This window comes from Monocercomonoides exilis, assembly GCF_001643675.1.
Source record: "Monocercomonoides exilis strain PA203 chromosome Unknown scaffold70-226867, whole genome shotgun sequence".
NCBI lineage: Eukaryota > Preaxostyla > Oxymonadida > Polymastigidae > Monocercomonoides > Monocercomonoides exilis.
This window is the reverse complement of record NW_027150615.1, coordinates 129,604-153,597: the sequence shown is the minus strand read 5'-3', so window position 1 is coordinate 153,597 and position 23,994 is coordinate 129,604. Positions and strand designations below refer to the sequence as shown.

The window sequence follows — 23,994 nt, the reverse complement described above, 5'->3', positions numbered from 1 at the left end:
GCACAAAACAGAACAGAACAAATGCAAATAGTGAAATCTTAGAAATAATATTTCAATTGAGGTTAGTTATTCATGAACGAAAAATCTCTTTTCACTTCCAACATTCTGAAAATTACGAAAAAACACAAATGAAGAAATAAAAGTCAGAATTTTCACAAAAACATTGAAAAATAATTTGCGAATACTGAATGACGTGCAGAGGCCTGGGATTCTCATCAGGGAATGCACAAGCGAATAAATAAATCAATTCTTCAACTCTCTCAAAAAGAAGTGTTTCAAACAATTTCAACAAAAATAAATAACTGAAAACTCCACATGAAAACATAAAACCACACAATTATTCTTTCTTTGAATGCTTTTCCAAAAAATTCATATTCCAAAGTCCACATTTGAATCATTAACAAAAAGAGAATTACAGAAGAATAACAGTCAAAGATAGACAGGAAAACAATTTTGTTCCAACAACACCACAACAACACCAAACAATTCAAAGCCAACAAACATCATAACAAATTAAATGCATCTCCAGATTCTCTTTCGTTTGCAGAGTCAATTCTCTCACTTCTTTCCACCAAACAGATCGCATCAGTCATTGTGAATATCATTGTACTTTGCGGAAACAATTCCACAAACTCCCGCTTGATCTGTGACAATGAGTGGCGATGCTCTGCATTCATGCTCATCGCCTTTTCAACCATTCCTATCATTCGAGATTCACTGATTATCTCTATGTTCGGTCTCTCTCCATTCGCTATCTTCTGTCCTGCCACCTCTGCCTCATAATCGCCAAACGGGATCTTGAGCGTCAAGCACTCCCACAGCATCATCCCGATCGAAAAGGCAACTGACTCCTTTGTTGCTCCCATCTTCTTGTTGATCAACAGTTCTGGTGCCTTCCACCTCATGCACTCTTTTTTGAAGGCATCCTCATCCTCAAAGGCGGATGAGGGCAAAGAGTCATCGTCAACATCACTTGCAGAAGTCACAACAGTTGATGAAGAGATGGAAGACGAGTCTGAATCATCATCTGATAAGAGGTCAGAGTGCATGACAATGCAGATGACCATATGCTCTGAAAACAAAACAATGTGGGGACTCAAACTTGATAATGTCTGAAGTGAATTTTCCATTTCATCAAAGGAGTGGAGAGCTCCATTCGCAACCCAGAACAGGATTTGGGCAGCTGTCATCTCTCTCTCCTGAAGACTTCCAATCGCCATCTCCTTCTTCTCGTTCCTTCCATGAAGCAGCATGAATAGTGAATCTCTCAGATCCACAATCAGCTTCTCATGAGGTGAAGAGCAGGCCATTGCATCCACGAGATTAGACATCGATGAGGTTGTTGGGCACAGATCTTCCCTTCGAACAAATGTTGAATCCGAATCAGTTGAACATGTTGAAGAAATGGATGGTGATGGAGTCTGCTTTCGAATTTCTTCTTCTTCAACCTTCTCCAATGCCCATTGTGGAATCTTGTCTGAGTCTTTTCCCAGGATGTATTCTGTGGAACCGCTCTCACTCAGTAAATGCTCTGATGACTCAGAGTGTCCCAAGCTTTTCTCAAACACTCTCTTCTTCATCCTCTCTTCATTTTTCTTCTCATCTTCCTTTTCTGCTCTCCTCCACTGCTCCTCAGGCGACATCTCCATTGTCACCATCTCAAATGCCTTCGGATCCTTTTTAATATTGTCTTCCACTATTATCTCCAATTCTTCTGTTCGTCTCTTTTGCTTTCTCCATCTCACAATAAAGGCTATTGCGACGATGAGAACAATCAATAATATCACAACAAGAACAATCACAATCAACAACCAATAGGATTTTTCTTCTTTTCCTCCTTCAACCACTTTATCATTTCCTGTCTTTGGTTCTGTTTTGTTCTTCAGAATCTGTGGAAAAGTCGAAGCCAATTGTTTTCCAAACAAAATCATCACTGACACCTCTGTTTCATCTGCAATCGTTGAAATATTTTCTGATGGAATTCTTCCTATCACTTCATCTTCAGACACAAAATCATCATCCTCAAAGGGATATGTCTCAACCAACTCCACATCCCCTGTTTTGAATACAAGTCTGAATGACAAGTCACAAGGCACAAAAAGAGATCCCTTGAATTTCACAACAATATTGTTTCCATTTTCGATGAGAGATGCCTCTTTGAGCTTTGGAATGAAAAATGGAGATGACCTTTCTCCTGCTATCCCTCTCAAATCACATCTATCATTCAAGATCCAAAGAGAAGAATTATCTTTCAACCCATCTCCCCCTTTCAAGCTGGAAATGGTCAACGAAGCAGAATCAGAACAAATGATGTTTCGGCGGAGAGAAGGATATTGTTCAGTGAATGGATTGTTGTTCAAAAACTCTCCTTTCTCAATTTCCACATTTCCTCCACTCACTGACAATCCCCCTTTCTTGCTGTTTCTCATCGATGCATCCTTCATTTCCACTTCACTCATCTCAAATCCAACCATTGAGCCATTCCATTTGCATATCTCCTCTCTTCTTTCTTCTTCTTCCTGCTCATTTCTTGATCTCTCTTCACTCTCTCCCTCTTCTCCATCAAACTCACAACAGTCAACATTCACACACTCACAGTTCCACACACTCACCATCCATCCTCTCACTTCTTTCCCCAAACACATCCTCATCGAGCAATTCATCAAATCCACTCTTTCTGCACATTCCATAATCTTCACAATGCTTCCTCTGTTCTGTCTGGTGATATTGTTCATCAATATCTCCTTCGCCTCCACCTTTGCTTTCTTCACATCAACAATCCCTCCATTCTCGCTCTCAATATCGCTCATCCTCAGCTGATATATCGCAGCCTTGCTCCCTTCACAGAATGACAATATCTCTTGTGAAGTGGAAACACAGCTGACAACACATTTCTCCATCTCCATCTCTCCACTCTCCACTTCCACAATTGTGCCGTTCAAAAGCATCATCATTCCAACACTCCTCCACCAACACTCGCTCATCCCCAATGTTCCATTCTTCACTTTCACAATGCATGAATGCTCTGATTCAAAACTCAATCCAAACAAAAATTCACATTTCTCCGCAGCACTCTCATTCACAAATACAATCACACTCCCTTCATCCCCCACAACCTCCATCTTTCCTTCAAGACGGATTGTCGATTGAGTCTTTTTCAGACTCTTCACATTCATATCTCCAATCACACACTCTCTTCCAATCACCCCTTCTCCATCAATCAGAAGCATATTTACAACGCCTCTTTGAATATGCTTCACAGCACTGCCAATGCTCAAGCAAGGATTGTTCTGCGCCCCACATTGTCTGTCATCTCTTCCACTTGCAGAGACAAACACCTGCTGGCCATAATAGAACGTGATCAATGGAATCAGATTAACATCATTCCTTTCTTTATCAGACCCACAAATGGAGTTCATGGATTTCAGAGCATCCTGACTCAAATCAAACACAAATAATGTTTCATTGATCTGTTCGGCAATCGACTCGCATCTGATGAACACATCCTTCCCCACAAATGCCTCGTTCCCCCAAAACCTCACATTCTCCATCCTTATCCCAACAGGCCCAAATCCACTGGTTCCACCCTCGTTCGGGTCAAGTGCATCAATCATGATCCCTCCTCCTCTTCCCTTCTCCCCAGAGCATGAGCACCTTCCAAGCGAGCATCCAACAACTCTCACTTCTGATTCTCCTCTCTTCAGACACACTTTCATCCCTCCTCCTTCCTCGCTCATTTCACTCCTGCAATTCGAAACCGAACACCCCTCCAACACACACTCCATTGCACTCTCAAACGAATCCACATTCAACATCCCTGCTCTGTGTTCTCCATTTGTGATGTTTGTGAACGAAGACCCATTCACTTTTATCACCACTTTTTCGTTGTTTGAATTCCCGTTTTCCCCTCCATTTGTCTTTCTTTTTGCTTTCATCCCATTCGTCTGTTCATCCTCAAACATCGACATCAGACTTCTCTCCTTCACCCCAACATTCGAGATGTTCACATCCTCCACAATCACCTCCCTTGTTGCTGTTGCACTGAAAGCGATGAACCCTTTCAATTTGTCAACCGCATCCAACAAACACCCTTGAACAATAACTCTCCCTCCATTCACTTTCATCACACATAATCCTTCGTCTGCCATTCCATTTAATGAGCCAAATGAGCAATCCACGACTGACAAACAGATGTTTGCTCCTGATGATTCGATCAATATCTCATGATGACTGTTTGGATTTGGATTTGAGAATGATAAATTTGCCAGTGTTAGACTCACACCAGATGAAATTAATGGACTGCCATTTGCATCGTTCTCATCTTCATTGCTTTCAATCACTGCTGTGCCTTTCCTTGTTCCTTCAATCACCACTTTTTGTGACTCTGAATCTGGTGAAGCCGGTGGCGATGAAGAAGAAGATGAAAATGATATGGAATGTTTCAACAATCCAGAATTCACAATGCTGATGTATGATTCACCTTCATCAAGTGATTCGTATCTCAGTGATATCAAGTGATCAATTGATGAACATGGTACTTCGGAATATCCACATCCACTGAAATCTCCTCCTCCATCTTTCGAAGCAAACCCATTCCCACTCCAATTAGACCACAAATACACAGCCAGCGGAATCACATATCCCTCCTCTCCGGTTGTCTTCCTCTCCCATCCACACAATTCATCCAATGACTTCAACTCCTCTGAACTCATCTCCCATCTCAAGTGCTCCTTGCTCGCAATCTCACTCAGATCCCATCCAGACAGAAACATATTCTTCCCTTTCCAGGCATCGCATCCCTCAAATTCCATTCCTTCCATCACAAATGATCCCATCTCTTCTGGCAGCTTGACAAACATCCCTCCTCCAATTCCTCTTCCTCCTTCCTCAACATCCTCTCTTGGTACTTCACATCCTGAATGTTTCACATTTTTCATTTCCAACCTCCCTCCCTTCCCCACTGATATCGTCATCCCTCCCCCTTTCATCCCACTTCCACCTGAGCATGTGGAGGACAAATTGCATTCCTCCAATTTCACATTCCCATTAACGCCCATCCCAGCATTCAAACATCCCCCTCCTCCACTTCCACCTGCAACTTCCACCTCCACTCCACTCACTCTGCTATTCAAAATCTCCAATTGCACTCCACTTGTCATCGTTATTGGTGATTTCCCATTCATCTTCAGTGTCGCTCCACTTTCCATCACAAATCCATCAACAATCAGATTCCCTCCCTCAATGTTTATCGCATGATATCCTATCATTCCATCGGTCAATGCCCCACTTTCAAATGAGACTGAACAGTTTGTTATGTTGATTGTTGATGTTGAGTGAATGAATGAACTTCTCCTCCAATTCAACTGACCTTTCACAACAAATGAAAGTCTGCTCATTGTCAGTGAACTCGAACATCCAACAAGCCAATCTTGTGTAGCTGATCCTCCATCACTCACATTCACTTCCATCCTCTCTCCCTCTGATGTTGATAATGCTATTCTGCCTGAAACACTCACATCAAATAAAGAAAATTCAATTTCATCATTTATTGAAGAAGATGAAATAACCTCAATTTCTTTTAAACTTTCACTCAATCTTGAGTTTGCACAATAATCAACTGTCTGGCACCTGAATGCATCAAATCCACAATGATTGTGATCCATCCCATTTCCTCCACTCCCATCAACAAGCACTTTTGTCCCCATTGTGCACAAATACACAAACAGTGGAATAACTTCATTTTCATCCCCATTTTCACTCCCACTCAACCTCAACACATCTGATGGAATGGTGCTTGTGTCAAAAAATGAAAATGAGCTGGTATTCACTTTTGATTCCAAAAACACTCCACTCCCACAATCAATAAACACATCCTTCCCATATTCTGCAACATTCCCATTCACTTTCGAAAACTGAACATTCTGCCCAATTGTCAATCCACATCCCCCACTCTCCATCAACACAAACATCCCTCCACCTCCCCCTCCATTCTCTCCTTTATTCTCTGCCTTATTCCCATCAATCACACTCGTTCCACTCACAACCACTTTCCCATTTCCCTTCAATACAACATATATTCCTCCTCCCTTTCCACTAACACAACTGCACCCATTCACATTGCATCCATCAACAGTCAACGTTCCACTCCCTCCAACTGTTCCTTTTATCCATCCTCCATCTCCCTCATTCCTTTTGAGTCCACTGATATTGCATCCTGAACAAATCACACTTGTAATTCCTTCACAAAATTCAATCGCTGAATGATCATCGAATGTCAGCCCTTCCTCAATCACAAATCTATCCATTTTCAGATTCCCGTTCTGCGCATTTACAATGCTATATCCAAAGGTCACACTCGATGTGCTCTCTGAGGAATGAGCAACTGAACAGTCTGTGAGTGTGAGTGATGAGCTGGTTAAAGCAATGAGCGATGTTGCACTCGATAACGAAAATGGAATTTGGAACGCAATGTTCTTGATTGAACTTGCACTCTGAACATTTATCAAATACGAAGATGTCATTCCACTCGGAACCTTCACATTCACATTCGTCTTGTTAATTCCACAATACACCTCCCATTCATATGACCCTGCCATCGAAACCTCTTCGGAAAGTTCAAATCCTGAATCTAATTCGATTTTTTTATTTCCCCCTGAAAAACGCGTCTGCGCTGCATGGGTGATGGTGGCACACGGATAATAGTCAAACCCACAGAACCGCGAGTCGTATCCTCCCAGCCCATCCTTCCCCTTCCCCACATGTGCTGCATTCGGATACCTGTCCAAATACACATTCAGTGGGAACAGCCCCATTGTTGTGTCACTCCGATCATATCCCACAAGCTCATTGTATTTCGAATTGTCATGTTGGACATTCAGCTTTTCTGTTGTTATTCCCCAGCTTGCAGAATTGCTCCCATTAACAAACGCATAATTTCCTCCAAGCATTGCAGTGCAGCCTGAAAAGTCAACAGACACAATCGAGAAGTCGTGCGAGTTATCAGCCAGATGCAGCATCATCCCTCCTCCATATCCGCTGCACTTGCATTTGCTGAATTTTGTTAATGTTTCAACCTGCAACTTGCTTGATGATTTCAACTCGACCTTGATCCCACCACCATTTCCAGCCTTGCACTCGCATTCTTCGATTGTCATATTCTTGACCACAAACGTCTCTCCAGCCTTCACGCTCTTTGCCACAACCGCCCCATCTCCTTCAGTCAACTTCACATTCATCACCTTCACATTCGCCAGCACGCTATCTCCTGATGCTGTGGCTGTCAGATACAGTGCAGATGACGGCAATGAAGAAACTGAAAAAGAAGAAGAAGAAGAAGAGAGATTCGGCTCAGAGAACAATGGTTTTGAGACATTCATATCTTTGATCTCCACATCAACCATCGACAGCTGTGACAGTGGCACCACAAGCACTGACGATGACATCACATATTCTCCTGTTTTGCTCGTGGTGATCACAACATCCTCCAATGAGAGTGACCCACTCCCATCAGAAACCACAACAACACTTGGTGAAGTTTCTGCTATTGAGTAACAATCAATTTTCAAATGACTCATTCCCAAATGTCCCGTCGAAACACTGAACAGAGCACCTGAAGATAAAAGTGCTCCTGTTTCGATCGAACTCTTCTCTTTGCCTATCCCAATAACCGAAATCTTCTTTGCTCCAATCTCAATAGTTATTGCCTCACTTTGATGATTCCCTTCCAGCAGCGTGATTATCAAGCTAATCTGTACCTCACACATCTCAAATGCCTTCTTCACTGTCAAACATGGAAATGTTGTGTTTGCTCCACACAGCACATGCTCATCATTTCCATTCACTGACACGTATATCATCTTATCTTTCAACCAATCTTTTTTCGATATTTGGTCATAAACCCAAGAATCTGATGTATGATATGCATAGCAAATCCTCTTATCGTCCGTGCTTGTGGTACAGCATTCATAAAATGGGTTTGAGTGTAAATGTGAACTGTCATAGTCCACGTAATATACATCATGTCCATATGGATTAGTTATATCTCTGCATTTGCATTCATGAAAAAATAAAAAGAAAAAATTATGTCCATCTTTTTGTGCTGTTGTCATTCGATGGTCGAAGCTCAAGCCTCCTCCGCATGACAATGTATTGCATGAAATGAACTGAATGCTCATCGTTTTGAGAGCAACAGGAGGTCTGTAACAATACATTCCTCCACCAAGTGTTTTTGTAACTGTACATGAAACGAAACTGCTGTTAAACACACACGCACTCTCCCCTCCTCCTTTTTCATCTCCAATACATCCTGATCCTGAAACATTAAAATTTTCAAGAAAAAGTCCTCCTCCACGCTCTTCAGCTTTGCATTTCTGGAAGTCACACCCGCTGATCCGAAAGCATGATGAAATCACATAAATGAATACACCTCCTCCCAAATAATTTTGTGCAACGCATAAATCGAAGGTGTTATTTGCAATCTCAACCGATTTAATATTATAGCAACTAATACCTCCGCCGCACCAATGCGCGGAGCATTCATTAAATACACAATGAGTAGCAGAAAGTTTCCCATTTTCCAGATTGGACATGCAAACAGCCCCTCCACTCGATATTCCGTCTGTCCATGAATCACTGTTTCCTGTTGTATTCGATCCATTCCATACGCACCAAGTGAACGAATTTATAAAATCCGTGGAAATTTTCTGTCTTTCAGGTTTCGATGGATTCCCTTTACTCCCGCTGATTTCAACATTCCCTGACCTATAACACCTGATAAATGAAGTATTTGAGGCAGCCAATGAAGATGAGGGGCTATTGAGTGAGGTGACAATTCCTCCATCATACACATCCCACACTGATGAAAATGAGCACCCACTCATCAGAAATGATGTTTGGCTCGGCCCTTCACCCAGATGCGAAGCTTTCGGTGACTTTGTGGAGATGTTGAAGAAGGTCAGCTGGGTGAGCGAAACGAGGAGTATGAATGGCGATGAGATAAATGGAGCTGAAGAAACACAAAATGAAGAGAAATGAGATTCACCAAACATAACAATGGAAGACTTCGAAATGATATTGTCTAATTGTTCAGAAGTGAAAAGCGGAGGAAATATATTCAAACCTTCAGCATTTGACCTCAAGGAAATATTCACAAATGACCCAAAGCTTCCGTCCAGTTCCATCGGAGGAGAATGCTGCTCAACAAAAAGAATGCATTCTTTCATCAAAATAATGCTTCCTTTTTTTGCAATGAGAATCCTTTTTGATCCTTTTTCTCTCATCATCAGGCTTATTGCCATGATTGATGAATTGAAGTATTCCAAGTGACCCTCTATTTCACTGGATTGGCAAATATTAGATTTCTTCAATGTTCTTATTTCTCTTATGTATTCTTCTTTGTTGTTTTCATCATCTTTGACAAAATCTCTTCCGTCAATTTCACTTCTCTTTTTATTTTCAATCGATCTTCCACAATCTTCTTCATTATTAATAAATTCATCATTTGAAGGATTTTTATTTATCAGAACCTGATTTCCATTCATTTCAATCATTTCTTCTTCTATCATGTTTTCTCCAACAAAGATTGAGACTCCTTTTGTGACAACGAGATTCCCGCAATGCAATTTAATACAGTAAACAGATATCACCATTCCTAGCAACATTATCACTGTATTAAAAGCAATAAACTTTATTTCTTATTCGAGGATTATTTAATTAATAATTATGGGCTTTGAATAATTCTTACCAAATTTATTTAAGTCAGACAAAGTTCGTTAATTAAAATAAACGCAGCTTCATTTGAATTTAAATTTAATAAAACAAAATATTTTTTATCCTTTTTGTTGAAGAATTTTTTTTGACCAGTTGAAAATTTGATAAAAAACATTTATTGGTAATCTTTTATAATAATCACGCAGAACAAACAATAACCGAATTTATTGTCATTTGCTTGAGAATATTCTTCATAGTTTGACGCTCTCTCTTGATTGCAAAAGCCAAAGAAAGAAATGATAATTTGACAAACTTTTTGTAGAAATTTTATTATCAGAAAAATCTCTTTTGAAAGGATTTCAAAATTTAAGAAAAATTGATATTTTGATAAAAGGAAATGGATTTATCACTTTTTTTTGTTCATTTCCATTTCTTCACAACAAATTTTAGCAAATGTGTACTAAGTCGGTACATCAGAATTGGCTTTATTTAATGATAAAAGTATCTATCATAGTATTATATTTATTCATTCAAAATGTCAGAGTGAGGAAATCATTCTGTGTTGAAATAAAAAATTTTCAAATTTATTAAAAATCATTCTGGGACATGATATTTATATATATATATGTATATTGAAAAAACTATTTGAAAATGTTATGAAAAATTATTCTGAAGGGCTATATTCAGTCGAACTTTCTCCGTCACCTGCTCCAAATGGATCTAAATCATTATCTTCTTCAATTTCAGGAAGAATATCATCTGCATCTGGGATTTCTTCTTCAATTATTTCTTCAATAATTTCATTTTCCTCTTCAATCAATTCAACAGGTTCATAACGAATCAATTCTTTCATCACATCTTCAAACTGAAGCTCAAACGAACTTTTAACCAAAAGCATTTCAATCTGATCGGAGAGAAATCTTATTCTCAGCCAAGCTGAGGAAAAATCGACCTTAAATGCTTTCATAACCTTTTCAATTGTGTTTCTGCAAGCCTTATTCTTTTTATTGAAGAATTCACGCTTGTGGCAGACTGTTTCATGCATATAACTCGACGTTCTCAAACATTGGTAAGCTTTCCAATCGACAGAATATATCTTTGTTCCGAATTTAATGTGATCAAGAATTATTGGAATCAGTGTATCTTTGGTTCTGTCTGGTACTATCATCATAAATCTATCACCTGCTCCTCCACCTTCCAAAATTTCGACTCCTCCAAAAATCCTAATTAATTTCTTCTTTTTTCCTTTATGGTATTTCCTTCTTCTCCAGACTGCTTCGTCTATCTCCACAATCTTCCCCTCTCTTCCGATTTTGTGCTGGTTTCTGTTCCAAATCCGCATGCAACAGCATCTCAATATACTAGCCCTATATGATATAGTTTTTCTGTTCACGGACAATAACATTGACACAGTTTTGATTGGGATTTTCAACCAGAGATATAGTAATACAAGCAGAGTAATTCCAAGGGGCTTTTTCATATTTTCGAATACTGTTCCTTCATGAACGGAACTTTTGAATTTTCTGCATCTGGGACATATCCAATATCTGTATCCTTCTTCCATTCTGCAATTTTTTTCTATTTTGTGAATTCGACAAATTGGTGCAATTCCATCTCGCAGCACTGTGAAATACCAATTCCATGCTTTCTCTTCGTCATAAAATGAGCGATTCATCAATGAAATTGTTCTATCTTTCAAGATCAAATTTGGTTCAGCCATGAAAAAATGTTGATCATTCCCTAAAATTAAGAAAAATTTTTTGATCATAAAATTTTCAAAAATTTTTGAAACGAGTTTCCGCACAAAATTTACAAGTCAAAATAGCATAATTACTTATCATAAATTGTGATTAATAGATTGGAAGTGTTCTTGTATGTTCCGGTTTACAGTTTGTGCATAAAAATACGGGACATCGCACAAAATACTGGACAAGACCGATTTCTCAATAACCGCAAGAAGAAAAATTCTGATAATTTTCCATAAAATACATCTCGTCAATACAAATTCCCGTGTCATACAAGACTTTTAAAATCGCCTCATTCGTACTCAGAGAAAATTATTTTAAAAATTTCAGAAAAACTCAAAATTTTATTTCTCCGTAATATAAAAATTAATTTTCTCTGAGTGCGAATGAGGTGATTTTAAAAGTCTTGTATGACATGTGAATTTGTATTGACGAGATGTATTTTATGGAAAATTATCAGAATTTTTCTTCTTGCGATTATTGAGAAATCGATCTTGTCCGGAATTTTTTGCTCAAACTGTAATACCCTTTTGCCATTTGAAAAATATTGCGAAACTGAAAATACACGTTGTTTTTGATATTGCTTTTTTTACAAATACAAATTTTGACACAAATCCCATTGAGAACAAAATTTTTATCAAAACTGGAAAGAAAGTGTGATTTCAAAAAGCATCAGCCATATTTTATTTTAATTTTTTTGTTGTTTCAACGATTTTCAAGGGTGTCGATCTTATCGACTTTCACCCAAGTCTTATGTTTTTTTCAAAATCTGAATAAAAATAATGATAAATTAATTTATTTATCAGAAAAAACGATTCCAAAAATAAAAATTTGATCATGAAATATATAAAATTATATGTCAATTTAAACATTGCGAAGTTTTCTTCAACTTAAAAGTTGGATGCTACGGAAGCAAAAGCAAGTTATAATAGCTTTTATCATTTTTTCATAAATGAGATTTTTTACATTTTATTTTTGATGTTTATTTGAATGTGACTCGGCATTTCTTGAAAAATTCATTAAAACGCTCTTTGTAAACAAAAATGTGCGCTAAAGATTGCAAGGCCCGAAAAGTTCTCGAGTATGCACATATATTTTTCAGCTATTGAAACGCAATAATTTATGTTTTATATTTTTAGAAATGTTTATAAAGAATTATCATTGTTCATCTGTTGTTCAAAATTTACAAATTGAAGGGTTGGACTCGTTGATAGATGAGATGGATAGAGAGGAATTGAATTCTATTATGACCGAAGATTTTTTTGATGAACTGAATGAACTTATAGAAAGAAAGACATTGTCAATTGAAAATGCTTTTTTGTTGCTAAAGCAAATTGGATATTGTAATGTTATGAAAGAACTTTGGAGCAACGTATTTTGTTATTCTTTATTGCGTGAAAGATTTGAGAAGATGATTGTAGACGAAGAGGATAAAAGATTATTGAAGAATGAGAAACTGTTGATTGATCTTTGTGAATGCTATCTTGCTTTTTGCTTTTTTTTAGCTCCAACGGAAGTGCTTCGAATTTGTGTTCCCTACCTATTGAAAGTTGCGTTGTCAAAAGAGGAAAGCGAGGAAAAACAAAAAGAAGTGGAAATTGCATTACTAGCTTTGAGTAACTTGAATGAGAAGATGGTATGCATTCTGAAACCAATCTTGAAATAATTTTCTTATTTATTTATTTTCAAATAGAACGTGGAAAGAGAACTATGGCAAGAGGAGGCGATAGAAATCATTAAATATCATCAGAAGCATCGAAATCTCACACATCTTGCCTATCAGTCTGCTTGGATGTTTCTTATAAACAGGTTGAATGAAGAAAGAGGTTTCATAGACAGCTTTTTGAGCAAGCTGAACTTTGTGAGTGAAGCAACAAGGGAACTGGAAGAGCTGCGGAGGTGTGTGGACTGGAAGAAGAAGGCTAAAAGAGGAAAAGAAAAGAAAGAGCTGGTAATCATCAAGAGATGGTGCAAGACGCTGAGGGCATATTTTGAAAAAGGTGGAATGAGAGAAAAAGAGTATGTTGGGCTGAGTGAGTGCGTTGTCAGGCTGTACAGAGCGTCGAAGAGCAACTACAAGAAAATCAGCAACGAATCAGCCAATTTGTTCTACATCATGGTGAAGGCAGAGAATGTGGGTATGGATGACTTGCTGTATGGAGGTGTGGTCGATTTGGTTTTGAAGGAAACTTTGCAAACAACACTGGAGAATTATTCCGCAGAACGCCGTCTGATGTTTTTTTTGAGGCTGCAAAGAAGATTGAATGGAATAAGCGATGAGGCAAATAAAGGGGAAAAATTGTTTGTAACAAAAAGAAAGATATTGGACAGATTAGAGGAAGAAGGCTACGAAGATGCAATTTTTGGCTTCTACGGAATTCTATTTTACACAAAATGCATTTATTTATCCACTAATTTAGCTGATTTTTTTGCTAAATAAAACGTTATGGATATTATTCAAATATTCAGATATTCAGATATTTATTTATTTATTTATTTATTTATTCACATTTTGCTTTTTATTTTTTGTATTTTGTTTTTTTCATCCTGTTATTTACAAGTTGATTTTTGCTATTTAATTTGATATTGTTATAATTTTGATTGTTATTTTAAGTTTTCCATTCTTTTCTTTTGGTTTTGAAGCCTTTAGGCTTTTTATTTTTGATTTTTTATTGTTCATAATATGGATCTTTTTTTATGAAAAGCTCCCATATATCAACAATTTTCATACAATTGATCACTAATTTTTCATTTCGCTTTCATCACAATTTGAGTGCATTTTCTTTTTTGAAATTGTGCATATTTATTTATCATTTATTTTTGAAAAAGATCAACTGTAACTCATTTCTTGCGTTGATGCTGCTTTTAATTTTTTATTTAAATAATTTAAAAAACAAGCAAAAAAAATTTGAAATTGATTTTTTTTTTCCAGAAAAAAAAAAAGATTCTGAAAATGAATTCAACTTATGAAAATTTTGTAACATTTGCAATGAAGTTATCTTATTCTTTTATCTTTCAAAAGAAACATGACTTTTTAAAGGTTTTTTCTTTTCTTTTCATTTCTTTCATTTCTTTTTTTTTTTGAAGCAAAAATGAAATTCCTTCTGAACATTCGAAAAACCAAACAGTTTTGAAGTCATTAAAATTCGAAAGTTATAGGCATTCGAAACATATTCGAGCATAATTAATTCAAGTTTTTTTTTTTTTTTTTTTTTTTTTTTTTTTTTTTTTTTTTTTTTTTTCGGAAATAATTTTCATTTTACTCAAAAAATAATTTATTAAAATTATTTTTTTTTCAGTTAAACTTATTAAAAAGCAGATATCGAATTTGTTTTCTGATGAAAAATTATTATAAACAATTGCAAGATAAAAATATATCCTTGTTTGAACTTATTTTCGTCTGTCAAAAAAATGTTTAAAAAACAAACATGGTTAAGGATGGGATAAGATCATATTATATTTGTCACCTTTCAATATTAGGCGTTAGAGCACTTTTCTCTACACGCTAGAGGTGTACAATTATATACTATGATTTCATACCCTCAAAGGGCAGGATGTTCTTTTGGAGAACAAGGTGATTGGATCGTTGCTGGAAAATATCTTCTTTTTACCGGTAATAAGATCGGATCTGGTGCATTTGGAGAAATTTACAAAGGAATTGTTCTCGATACGAAAGAAGAAATTGCAGCAAAAATCGAAGTGGCTAAAGAAAAGCGAGGCCAACTAATTTCAGAAGGAAAAATTTATCGAATTCTGCAGGGCGGAGCTGGTATCCCAAATGTACGTTGGTTTGGTACCGAAGGAGAATATAACGTTTTAATTATGGATTTACTGGGTCCAAGCTTGGAAGATGTTTTTACAAAGTGTGGAAGAAAGTTCTCGCTAAAAACAACGTTGATGCTTTCTGATCAACTTCTAACACGAGTGGAATATCTGCATTCTCGTGATTTTATTCACAGAGATATAAAGCCAGATAATTTTCTTATTGGTAAAGGGAAAAAAGAGCACATTGTGTACATAATTGATCTTGGATTGGCAAAGCGTTATCGCGATCAACATTCTCGTCAACATATCCCTTACCGCGAAACAAAAGGAATCACAGGGACTATTCGATATGCAAGTGTCAACACACACATTGGGATTGAACAATCAAGACGAGATGATTTAGAGTCTATTGGATTTATGTTTGTGTACTTTTTGACGGGGAGCTTGCCATGGATGGGTGCGAAAGCTAAAACGCGAAGAGAAAAATACATGAAGATCGGAGATATGAAGATGAGCATTCCTGTTGAAACGTTGTGCAAAGGGCTTCCAAGTGAATTTGCAATGTATTTGAAATACGTCAGAGGTGTGCAAAGTCTGAAATCCAATCATTTCAATATAAAAAAAAATTCATTCTTTTCAAAATTAACTTCTTTTTTTTGAATTATCCGCAACAAATAATTTCTCTCTTTTTTTATTCAATGCTTCATGCACAACCTAATTTTCCCCTCTTTCTCTTTCTCTCTTCTTATTCTTATTCTTCTTTTTCTTCTTCATTTTCTTTCTCTCTTCTTTTCCTTTTTCTTCTTCACTATTATAATAATAATTATTATTATTCAGACCTCCGCTTTGACGGCAAGCCAGACTACGTGTTTCTGCGGCGCCTCTTCCGCGAGCTGTTTACGAGAGAAGGATATGAGTTTGACTCAGTCTATGATTGGTCAAGTGCGACTGCTATATACCTCACACGCCCTCGTCTGGGAGGAGGTGGTGGGGGAGGTGGGGGAGGGGGAGGAGGAGAGAGGGAGAGGGAGAGGGAGAGAGAAAGAGAAAGAGAAAGAGAAAGAGAGAGAGAGAAAGAGAGAGATAGAGAAAGAGAAAGAATGCAAAAGCAAATTTTGCAACCGCCCGGAGCAAAATATGGGGCGGGAGTTAATTCAAGGCGCCCACGACAAAGTTCTTCTGGTCCGGCAGAAAAAAGAGGAGGAATGAGAGGAGAAAAAACATCTGCTCAAGGGAAAGATAGGAGCAAGATGTATTCAAGAGATAGAGATAGAGAGAGGGAGAGGGAGAGGGAGAGGGAGAAGGAAAGGGAAAGGGAGAGAGAGAAAATGAAGGAGAAAGAAAGAGAACGAGAGAGAGAACGAGAGAGAGAAAGAGAGAGAGAACGAAAGAGGGAAAAAGAGGCAGACAAACTTATAAAAGATGGAAGATGGCATGGCTCATTGGGAACAGGAACAAGAATGAGCAATGATTTTGTAGAAGTTGATATTGAAGATAACAGCAGGAGTGAAGGAGAAGAAGAAGAAGAAGAAGAAGAAGATGATGATGAGAGAGAAAGAAAGAGAGAAAGAGAAAGAGAAAGAGAAAGAGATAGAGACAGTTATGATCATCATAGAAGGCATAGAGAAGGAAAGAGAGAGAGAGAGAGAGAAGGAAGAGGAAGAGAAGAAGAAGAAGACAGTGATGAGGAAGAAGGAGAAGGAGAAGATGATGATGAAGATTTAACAGAGGTGATTGTAGCTAATCTTTTGCCTCGCCGTGCTTCACCAGCTAAAAGAAGCAGAACGAAGGAAATTCAGAGAGAAAGAGAAAGAGAAAGAGAGAGAGAAAGAGAAAGAAAGAAAGAGAGAGAAAGAGAAGGGCATAAATACAAAATGACAGAGAAAGAGAGAGAAAGAGAAAGAGAAAGAGAATATGGACAAGGGCAGACAAGGAGAAGTGAGAAAGGAAGAGAGAAAGAGAAAGAGAAAGGAAGAGAGAGAGAGAAGGAAAGAGAAAGAGAATATGGAGAAGGTTCAGACACGATGAAGGAGCTGTTTGGGAGCAGAAAGAAGGCGATGGCGATGAAGAGCAGGCAGTCAGAAAGAAGAAGCGCAAGCAGATTAAAACAGTCACAGACACATTATTCATATGAGAAGGAGAAGGAGAAGGAGAAATATGAAGAAGGAGAAGAAGAAGAAAGAGAAAGAGGAGAAAGAGAAAGAGAAAGAGAAGAAGAAGAAGAAGAAGAGGATGATTTAGAAGGCAGATTGGCAAATAGGATGAAGTCTGAAAAACCTCCTATGCCATTTCAGATAATAAAAAGAGCAGGAGGAACGGAGAAGGAGAGAGAGAAAGAGAAAGAGAAAGAGAAAGAGAAAGAGAAGGAGAAGATAAGGGAAGAAGGGAGAGAAAGAGAGAAAGAGAGAGAAAGAGAGAGAGAAAGGAATAAAGATATAAGAGAAACAAAAGAAATAAAAGAAACAAAAGGGTATAAAGCATTCAAAGAGAAAGACAATGCCAACACAAACATGAACAATACCACAGACATTTCAAAGCCAACAAAAAGAGATCGAATTGAGAGAGAGAAATTTTCGATGGTGCAGACACAATTGTACTCAGAGAAGAAGAAGAAGAAGAAGAAGAACAGCAAACACACAAGAAATGAGCTGGGGCTGACGATTTATGACGAGAAAGTGAGGAAGAAAGAGGTAGATATATCAATTAGCATGGAGAGCGTGATGAAAGGGAGGTATGACAAGCAAAGAGGAGGAGGAGGAGGAGGAGGTTTCGGAGAAATAGGAGAGTTCGGAGAAATTCGAGATGGAAGAGGAGGAGGGCTTTTAATGAGCGGAGCGCCTGGGTCTGTGATATTAGCAGCATATGCAACAAATGAACAACAACAGCAACAACAGAAGAAGAAGGAAGAAGGAGAAGGAGAAGGAGAAGAAGAGAAGAGGAGGAGAATGATGATGAAAAGGATGAATAACAATGATAATGATTATGATAATGTCAATGTTGGTCAAATAAACGCATCTGACTTGAAAGATGGGAGATTTCCTCACACAACATTTACACCTTCTCCCTCTTCTTCTTTTCCTTCTTCTTCTTCTTCTTCTCTTTCTTCCTCTTCCTCTTCTCCTTCTCCTTCACCTTCGTATCCTTCACAACTTCGCAATTTCAATTCCTCTTCTATTCCGTCAACACAAATAAACCAATTAAATCTTCCTATTTCTTCTCAACTTAACATTTCACCTTCTTCTTCTTCTTCTTCTTCTTCTCTTTCTCATCCTTCACTATATAGAAGCACTTTTTCTTCCCCTTCTTCTTCTTCTCTTCTTCATCGCCCTCAGCCTTTTTCCTTCGTTTCCTCTAAATTTCCTCTTTTCAATGTGCCTCTCCCCGTTTCATCAGGTTTGATCTCAAATTTGATAGAAAATGCCACAAAAACATGCATTTCAGATACAAACAATGAAAATGGAGATAAAATGAATGAAAAAACGAAAGAAGAGAAGAATAATAAAGATGCTATTTCAAATGCTAACGTTAATTCTTCTTCTTCTTTATCAAATTCTTCTTCTTCTTCCTCTTCTTCCTCCTCCTCTTCTTCTCTTCCTTTTGCCAATTCTCCAGGCACATTCATCATCTCTGCTCTTTTGGCTGATGCTGCTGGCTCTGAAATACTCAACAACAACGTCAATAATAATAATAATAATAGTAACACTCAAAATATTCATATTGATTCTTCTTCTTCTAATTCTTCTTCTTCTTCTTCTTCTTCTTCTTCCTCTTTTCCTTCTTCTTCTCTTTCATCGTCATCATCATCATCTTCTTCTTCTTCCTCCTCTTCATCTTCCTCTTCCTCTTCCTCTTCCTCCTCTTCATCTTCTTCCCTTTCTTCCTCTTCCACCACCACCACCACCACAAACACATCCACACCAACAAACACATCAAATATTCTTCCTTCTTCTTCTTCTTCCTCCTCCTCCTCTTCCTCTTCCTCTTCCTCCTCTTCCTCCTCCTCCTCTTCTTCTTTTCCTTCCCCTTCTCCTCCTCCTCCTCCTTCTTCTTCTTCCTCTTCTTCTTCCTCTTCTCCTCCACAAGGCAAATCCATTGCCTTCGACATCAACACCGCCCTCACTTCAGCCCTTCTCTCTTCATCCACTTCATTTCCTATTAATTCTTCTTCTTCCTCTTCCTCCTCTTCCTCTTCTTCTTCTTTCAATAATTCTCTTCTTTCCCCTCACAAACCATCCAAAACAACTAACAAACCTTCCATTTCATCATCACAACCTTCTTCTTCCTCCTCTTCCTCTCACAAAAAGATCATTTTAGATAGAAGCCGTTCCAATAGATCGTTTGTGATGCCAACTGCTGTGAGAGGGATGGGCCCCTTCCATCGCTTGCTTACTCAGGCGTTGGTCACTTCATTGGCTCCTTCTTCTAGTTCTTCTAATTCTTCTTCTTCTTCTTTCTCTTCTTCTCCTTTTCCTTCTTCTTCATTTAATTCATCGTCATCATCATCATCATCTTCTTCTTCTTCTTCTCTTTCTCCAATAGATTTCAAAAAAGAAGAAGAGAAACAGAAAATAAAGAAACAAACATCATCATCATTATCATTTCTAAAAGAAAAGGAAGAAATAAAAGAAGAAGAAGAAGAAAGAAAGGAAAAAGAATTCGAACAGCCTCTTCTTCAATCACAAATACAGTTAATGCAAAATGCATTACAAATAACTCCATTTGATACTTATCCTTCTTCTTCCTCTTCCTCCTCTTCCTCTCCTTCTCCTCCTCCTTTTCCTTCCCCTTCCCCTTCTCCTTCTCTTCCCTTTCCTTCTTTTCCTTCTTCTTCTTCCTCCTCCTCCTCTTCTTCTCTTCCTTTTCCTTCTTTTCCTTCCTCTTCTTCCTCTTCCTCTTCCTCTTTCTCTCCTCCCTTCGCAGAGCCAATAGAGCCCACAGCAATAGGCACAGCTGATCCGCTCAAAGATATTATTCCCCCTCTCATTGACAACGCCATCATCATCAGCAGTTATGGTAATAATAATAGTAATAATAGTAATAGTAATATAAGTGATATAAGTAATAATATAAATAATATGGTAAATGAAGTAAACAATGAAATAAAAGAGGAGAAGGAAATAAAAGAGGAGAAAGAAATAAAAGAAATACAAGGTGACATAATTAGCAATGAAATAAGTAACAACTTTATCATTAATAATAATAATAATAATAATCATAATATTAATAATAATACAGATAACCACCCCATTAACATCCTTTCCAGCCCAAAATATTATTCCTCTGAACAAGAAAGGCAAAATGCGCTGTTATCAGCAGCATTCTACAAGGCGATGCCCACGATGATGGCAAAAGTGCTGAGTGACCCAAGAAACAGAGAAATAATCAAAGAAGAGGAGTTTCTGGCGCGGCAAGAGGAGATGAAGAAGGAGAGGGAGAGGAAGAAAGAGAGGGAGAAGGAGATGAAGATGGAGAGGTTGAGGGAGAAAGTGAGGATGAAACAGATGATGATGAAGAAACAAATGGAGAAGGAGAAGGAGAAGGAGAAAGAGAAAGAGGAGAAAGAAGAAGAGAAAGAGAAAAAGGATGATAATAATCATAATCCCACATTAACAAAACAAGTTATTGAAAATGCAAATGATAAAAAAGAAGAAGAAAGAGAAAGAGAAAAAGAAAAAGAAGAGAAAGTTGAAACGAATGCTAATTCTTCTGAAATTGTTATTCCTTCATCATTTGCATCATCATCATCTTCTTCTTCTTCTTCGTCTTCTTCTTCTTCTCCCTCTTCTCCTTCTTCCTCTCCTTCTTCTCCTTCTCTTTCTCCGACACCTTCTCAACTCCTCTCTCAATCACCCACTTTGTCCCTCTCTCCTGTTTTATTGCCTTCCATCCCTCCTTTTGTGAATAATACTTCTTCTTCTTCTTCTTCTTCTTCTTCTCTTTCATCATCTTCTTCCTCTTCCTCTTCTTCCTCTTCTTCCTCTTCTCCTTCTTTTTCTTCTCTTCCTTTACCCTCTTCTACTGTTATTGATTCATCATCATCTTCTTCTTCCTCTTTCTCTTCTTCATCAACACTCAATACAACTCCATCTTCAAATACTGACATTCATTTAGTTTCTCCTTCCTCCTCCTCCTCTTCATCTTCTTCCTCTATTAATTCTTCTTCATCCTCACCTTCCTCTTCCTCTTCTTCTTCTTCTTCTTCATCCTCTTCTCCTTCTCCTTCTCCTTCTCCTTCTTCTTCTTCCTCTCCTTCTCCTCCTTCTTCTCATAATTCAAAGCCACTCTCCATCCATCTGAATGACATGTTTATCCCTCCTTTCAAACACCCAAAACAACAAAAGAGAAATATTAATACTCAAATTAATAATAATAATAATAATACTTGTGATTCTTTTTCCTCTTCCTCTTCCTCTTCTTCCTCTTCCTCTTCCTCTTCTTCTTCTCCCTCCTCCTCCTCTTCCTCTTCTTCATTTCCTTCTTCTTCATTCTCTTCTTCTTCTTCTTCAAATCTTTCATCTTCACAACACCCAAATGAAATTATGTCTGATCAAGCTGTTATTTCTTCCTTAACATCTGATCAATTACCTTCTTCTTCTTCTTCTTCTTCTTTATCAAATTCTTCTTCTTCCTCCTCTTCTTCCTCCTCTTCCTCTTCTCTTTCTCTTCATCCAGAAGGAATGTCATCAATATCGAATCATCCAAATGAACATGGTTCTCTTCTAATTGAAAGCACATCAACAACAAAAACACCAAATGATGATGAAAAGATAGAGGAAGAAAGAGAAAGAGAAGAAGGAGAAAGAGAAGAAGGAGAAGGAGAAAGAAAAGGAGAAAGAAGAGAAAGAGAAAATGAACAACATAATGATGAAGAAGAAAAAGAAGAAACAAAAAGAAAAATAGAAAAAGAAGAAAAAGAAAATAAAATGAAAGAAGAAGAACAACCTTCTTCTTTTTCTTCAAATGCACAAACAGAACAAATGCAACAACAACCATCAACATTCAATGTTGATTCATCATCATCGTCTTCTTCTCCTTCTCCTTCTCCTTCTCTTCCACAACTAGCATTTGAATCTTCCTCCTCCTCTTCTTCTTCTTCCTCCTCCTCCTCTTCTTCTCCTCCTCTTTCTCCTTCTTCCACATCCATTTCCTCCTCCTCTTCTCCTTCTTCTTCCTCTTCTTCTTCTTCTCTTTCTTTCCTCCCTTCCCTCACAGTCCATTACAGCATTGTCAATCAAGGAGATGCTGCTAGCAAAGCAATGGCATTAAGACTCAAAATGATTGAAGAACAAAGAAGAAAGCTGGGGGTGATGGGGACGATGGGGATGATGGATGGAAGGAAGAATAAAAGAGAAAAAGGAGGAGAAAATAGTAACAGTAATAATAATAATTATAATTCTTGTCTTTATTCTTCTTCTTCTTCTTTGTCGGTACAAGAAGGAGAAGAAGAAGAGAAAGAAGAAGAAGAGAAAGAAGAAGAAGAAGAAGAAGATAAAAAAGAGCAAATAAAACAAGCAGAACAAGTGTTAGGAATTTTATCAGAAGGAGAAGATGGAATTAGAGAAGAAAAGATGAATGAAGAAGGAGAAGGAGAAAGAGAAAGAGAAAGTGAAGAAAGAGAAGAAGAAGAAGATGTTGTTGATATCGAACTATCAGATGATATTAGCGAAACCACTGATCATTATGGAGATTGGGTTGAAGAGAGAGAAAGAAGAGAAAGTGAAAGAAGAGAAAGAGAAGGAGAAGGAGGAGAAGGAGAAGAAGAAATAGCAATAATAACAACACCTACATCAACAACACCAACATCTGCAACACCAAAAAGAAGAAAGAGAACAAGAAGAAATTCTTCTTCTTCTTCTTCTTCTTCTTCTTCTTCCTCTTCCTCTTCTTCTCTTTCTTCTCCTTCTATTTCTATTCCATTGAATAACACACAGGAAAGAATATTGTCTGTATTTGATGCTCCTCTTAGCTCCACTCATCCTCCTCTTATGCCTCTATCTTTTATAACCTCTTCTTCTTCTTCTTCTTCCTCCTCTTCTTCCTCTTCTTCTTCTCCTTCTTCTTCTTCTCTTTCTCTCTCTCCTTCTTCTTGTCATCACTTTCATTTTACTTCTTCTTCTTCTTCCTCTTCTTCCTCCTCTTCTTTTCCTTTTCCTTCTTTCTCTTCTTCTTCTTTTCCCTCCTCCTCTTCTTCTTCTTCTTCTTCCTCCTCTTCTTCTTCCTCTCCTTCTCCTTCTCTCATTCCTCCACCACCACATTCAGTGGCCACATCGTTCTGTTTGTCTGTTGACTCAATCACCCCTCCTTCCACCCCTCTCTCTTCTATGATGGACGTATTGGATGAGAGAAGAGAGAGAGAGAGAGAAAGAGAGAGAGAAAGAGAAAGAGAAAGAGAGAATAATGAAGAAGATAATGAAGAAGATTATAACATTGAAGATAACTATGATAATGATGATAATGATGATAATGACGGTGATAATGATAGTGATAATTATTGTGCAAGTGATGAAGATAATGAAGAAGAAAAATGATGAATGTGACAGCAAAAAGAGAAGAAACAATGTAATTCCGTATTTGGCTGGAGTTTGATAGAAAGAGAAAGAGAGAGAGAGAGAGAGTTATTGTGGGTGGAAGGAAATATTTCCCATTAGAAAATATAAAAATTTTTAATGGAAAAAGATTAAAATGAATGATGAAATCGAATAATAATAATAATAATTGTTTAATGGTAATATATATATAATTTTTCATTTTGTATTCTAATTTAGGTTTATTTATT

General features: G+C 37.5%; 4 protein-coding genes across 4 annotated transcripts; 2 read left to right on the top strand and 2 right to left on the bottom strand.

Annotated features, from left to right (window-relative positions):
• Nucleotides 1-503: 503 nt before the first annotated feature.
• MONOS_9600 (uncharacterized protein) lies at nt 504-9,296 on the bottom strand (the record flags this gene model as incomplete). Its single annotated transcript, XM_067880117.1, has 2 exons — nt 504-9,004; nt 9,119-9,296. The coding sequence occupies 2 exons, from the start codon at nt 9,294-9,296 to the stop codon at nt 504-506; spliced, it is 8,679 nt and encodes a 2,892-aa protein (XP_067718857.1).
• A 1,076-nt stretch (nt 9,297-10,372) lies between these two features.
• MONOS_9599 (putative ISXO2-like transposase domain) lies at nt 10,373-11,050 on the bottom strand (the record flags this gene model as incomplete). The annotated part of the gene is made up of 1 exon (XM_067880114.1): nt 10,373-11,050. The coding sequence occupies one exon, from the start codon at nt 11,048-11,050 to the stop codon at nt 10,373-10,375; it is 678 nt and encodes a 225-aa protein (XP_067718856.1).
• A 1,264-nt stretch (nt 11,051-12,314) lies between these two features.
• MONOS_18365 (uncharacterized protein) lies at nt 12,315-14,367 on the top strand. The gene is made up of 4 exons (XM_067871379.1): nt 12,315-12,375; nt 12,510-12,534; nt 12,593-13,089; nt 13,147-14,367. The coding sequence occupies exons 1-4, from the start codon at nt 12,355-12,357 to the stop codon at nt 13,891-13,893; spliced, it is 1,290 nt and encodes a 429-aa protein (XP_067718855.1). The 5' UTR covers nt 12,315-12,354; the 3' UTR covers nt 13,894-14,367.
• A 532-nt stretch (nt 14,368-14,899) lies between these two features.
• MONOS_9597fu9598 (putative Serine/threonine protein kinase) lies at nt 14,900-23,888 on the top strand. Its single transcript, XM_067880113.1, has 2 exons — nt 14,900-15,801; nt 16,056-23,888. Exons 1-2 carry the CDS (start codon nt 14,982-14,984, stop codon nt 23,744-23,746), a joined length of 8,511 nt encoding a protein of 2,836 aa, XP_067718854.1. The 5' UTR covers nt 14,900-14,981; the 3' UTR covers nt 23,747-23,888.
• Nucleotides 23,889-23,994: the final 106 nt, after the last annotated feature.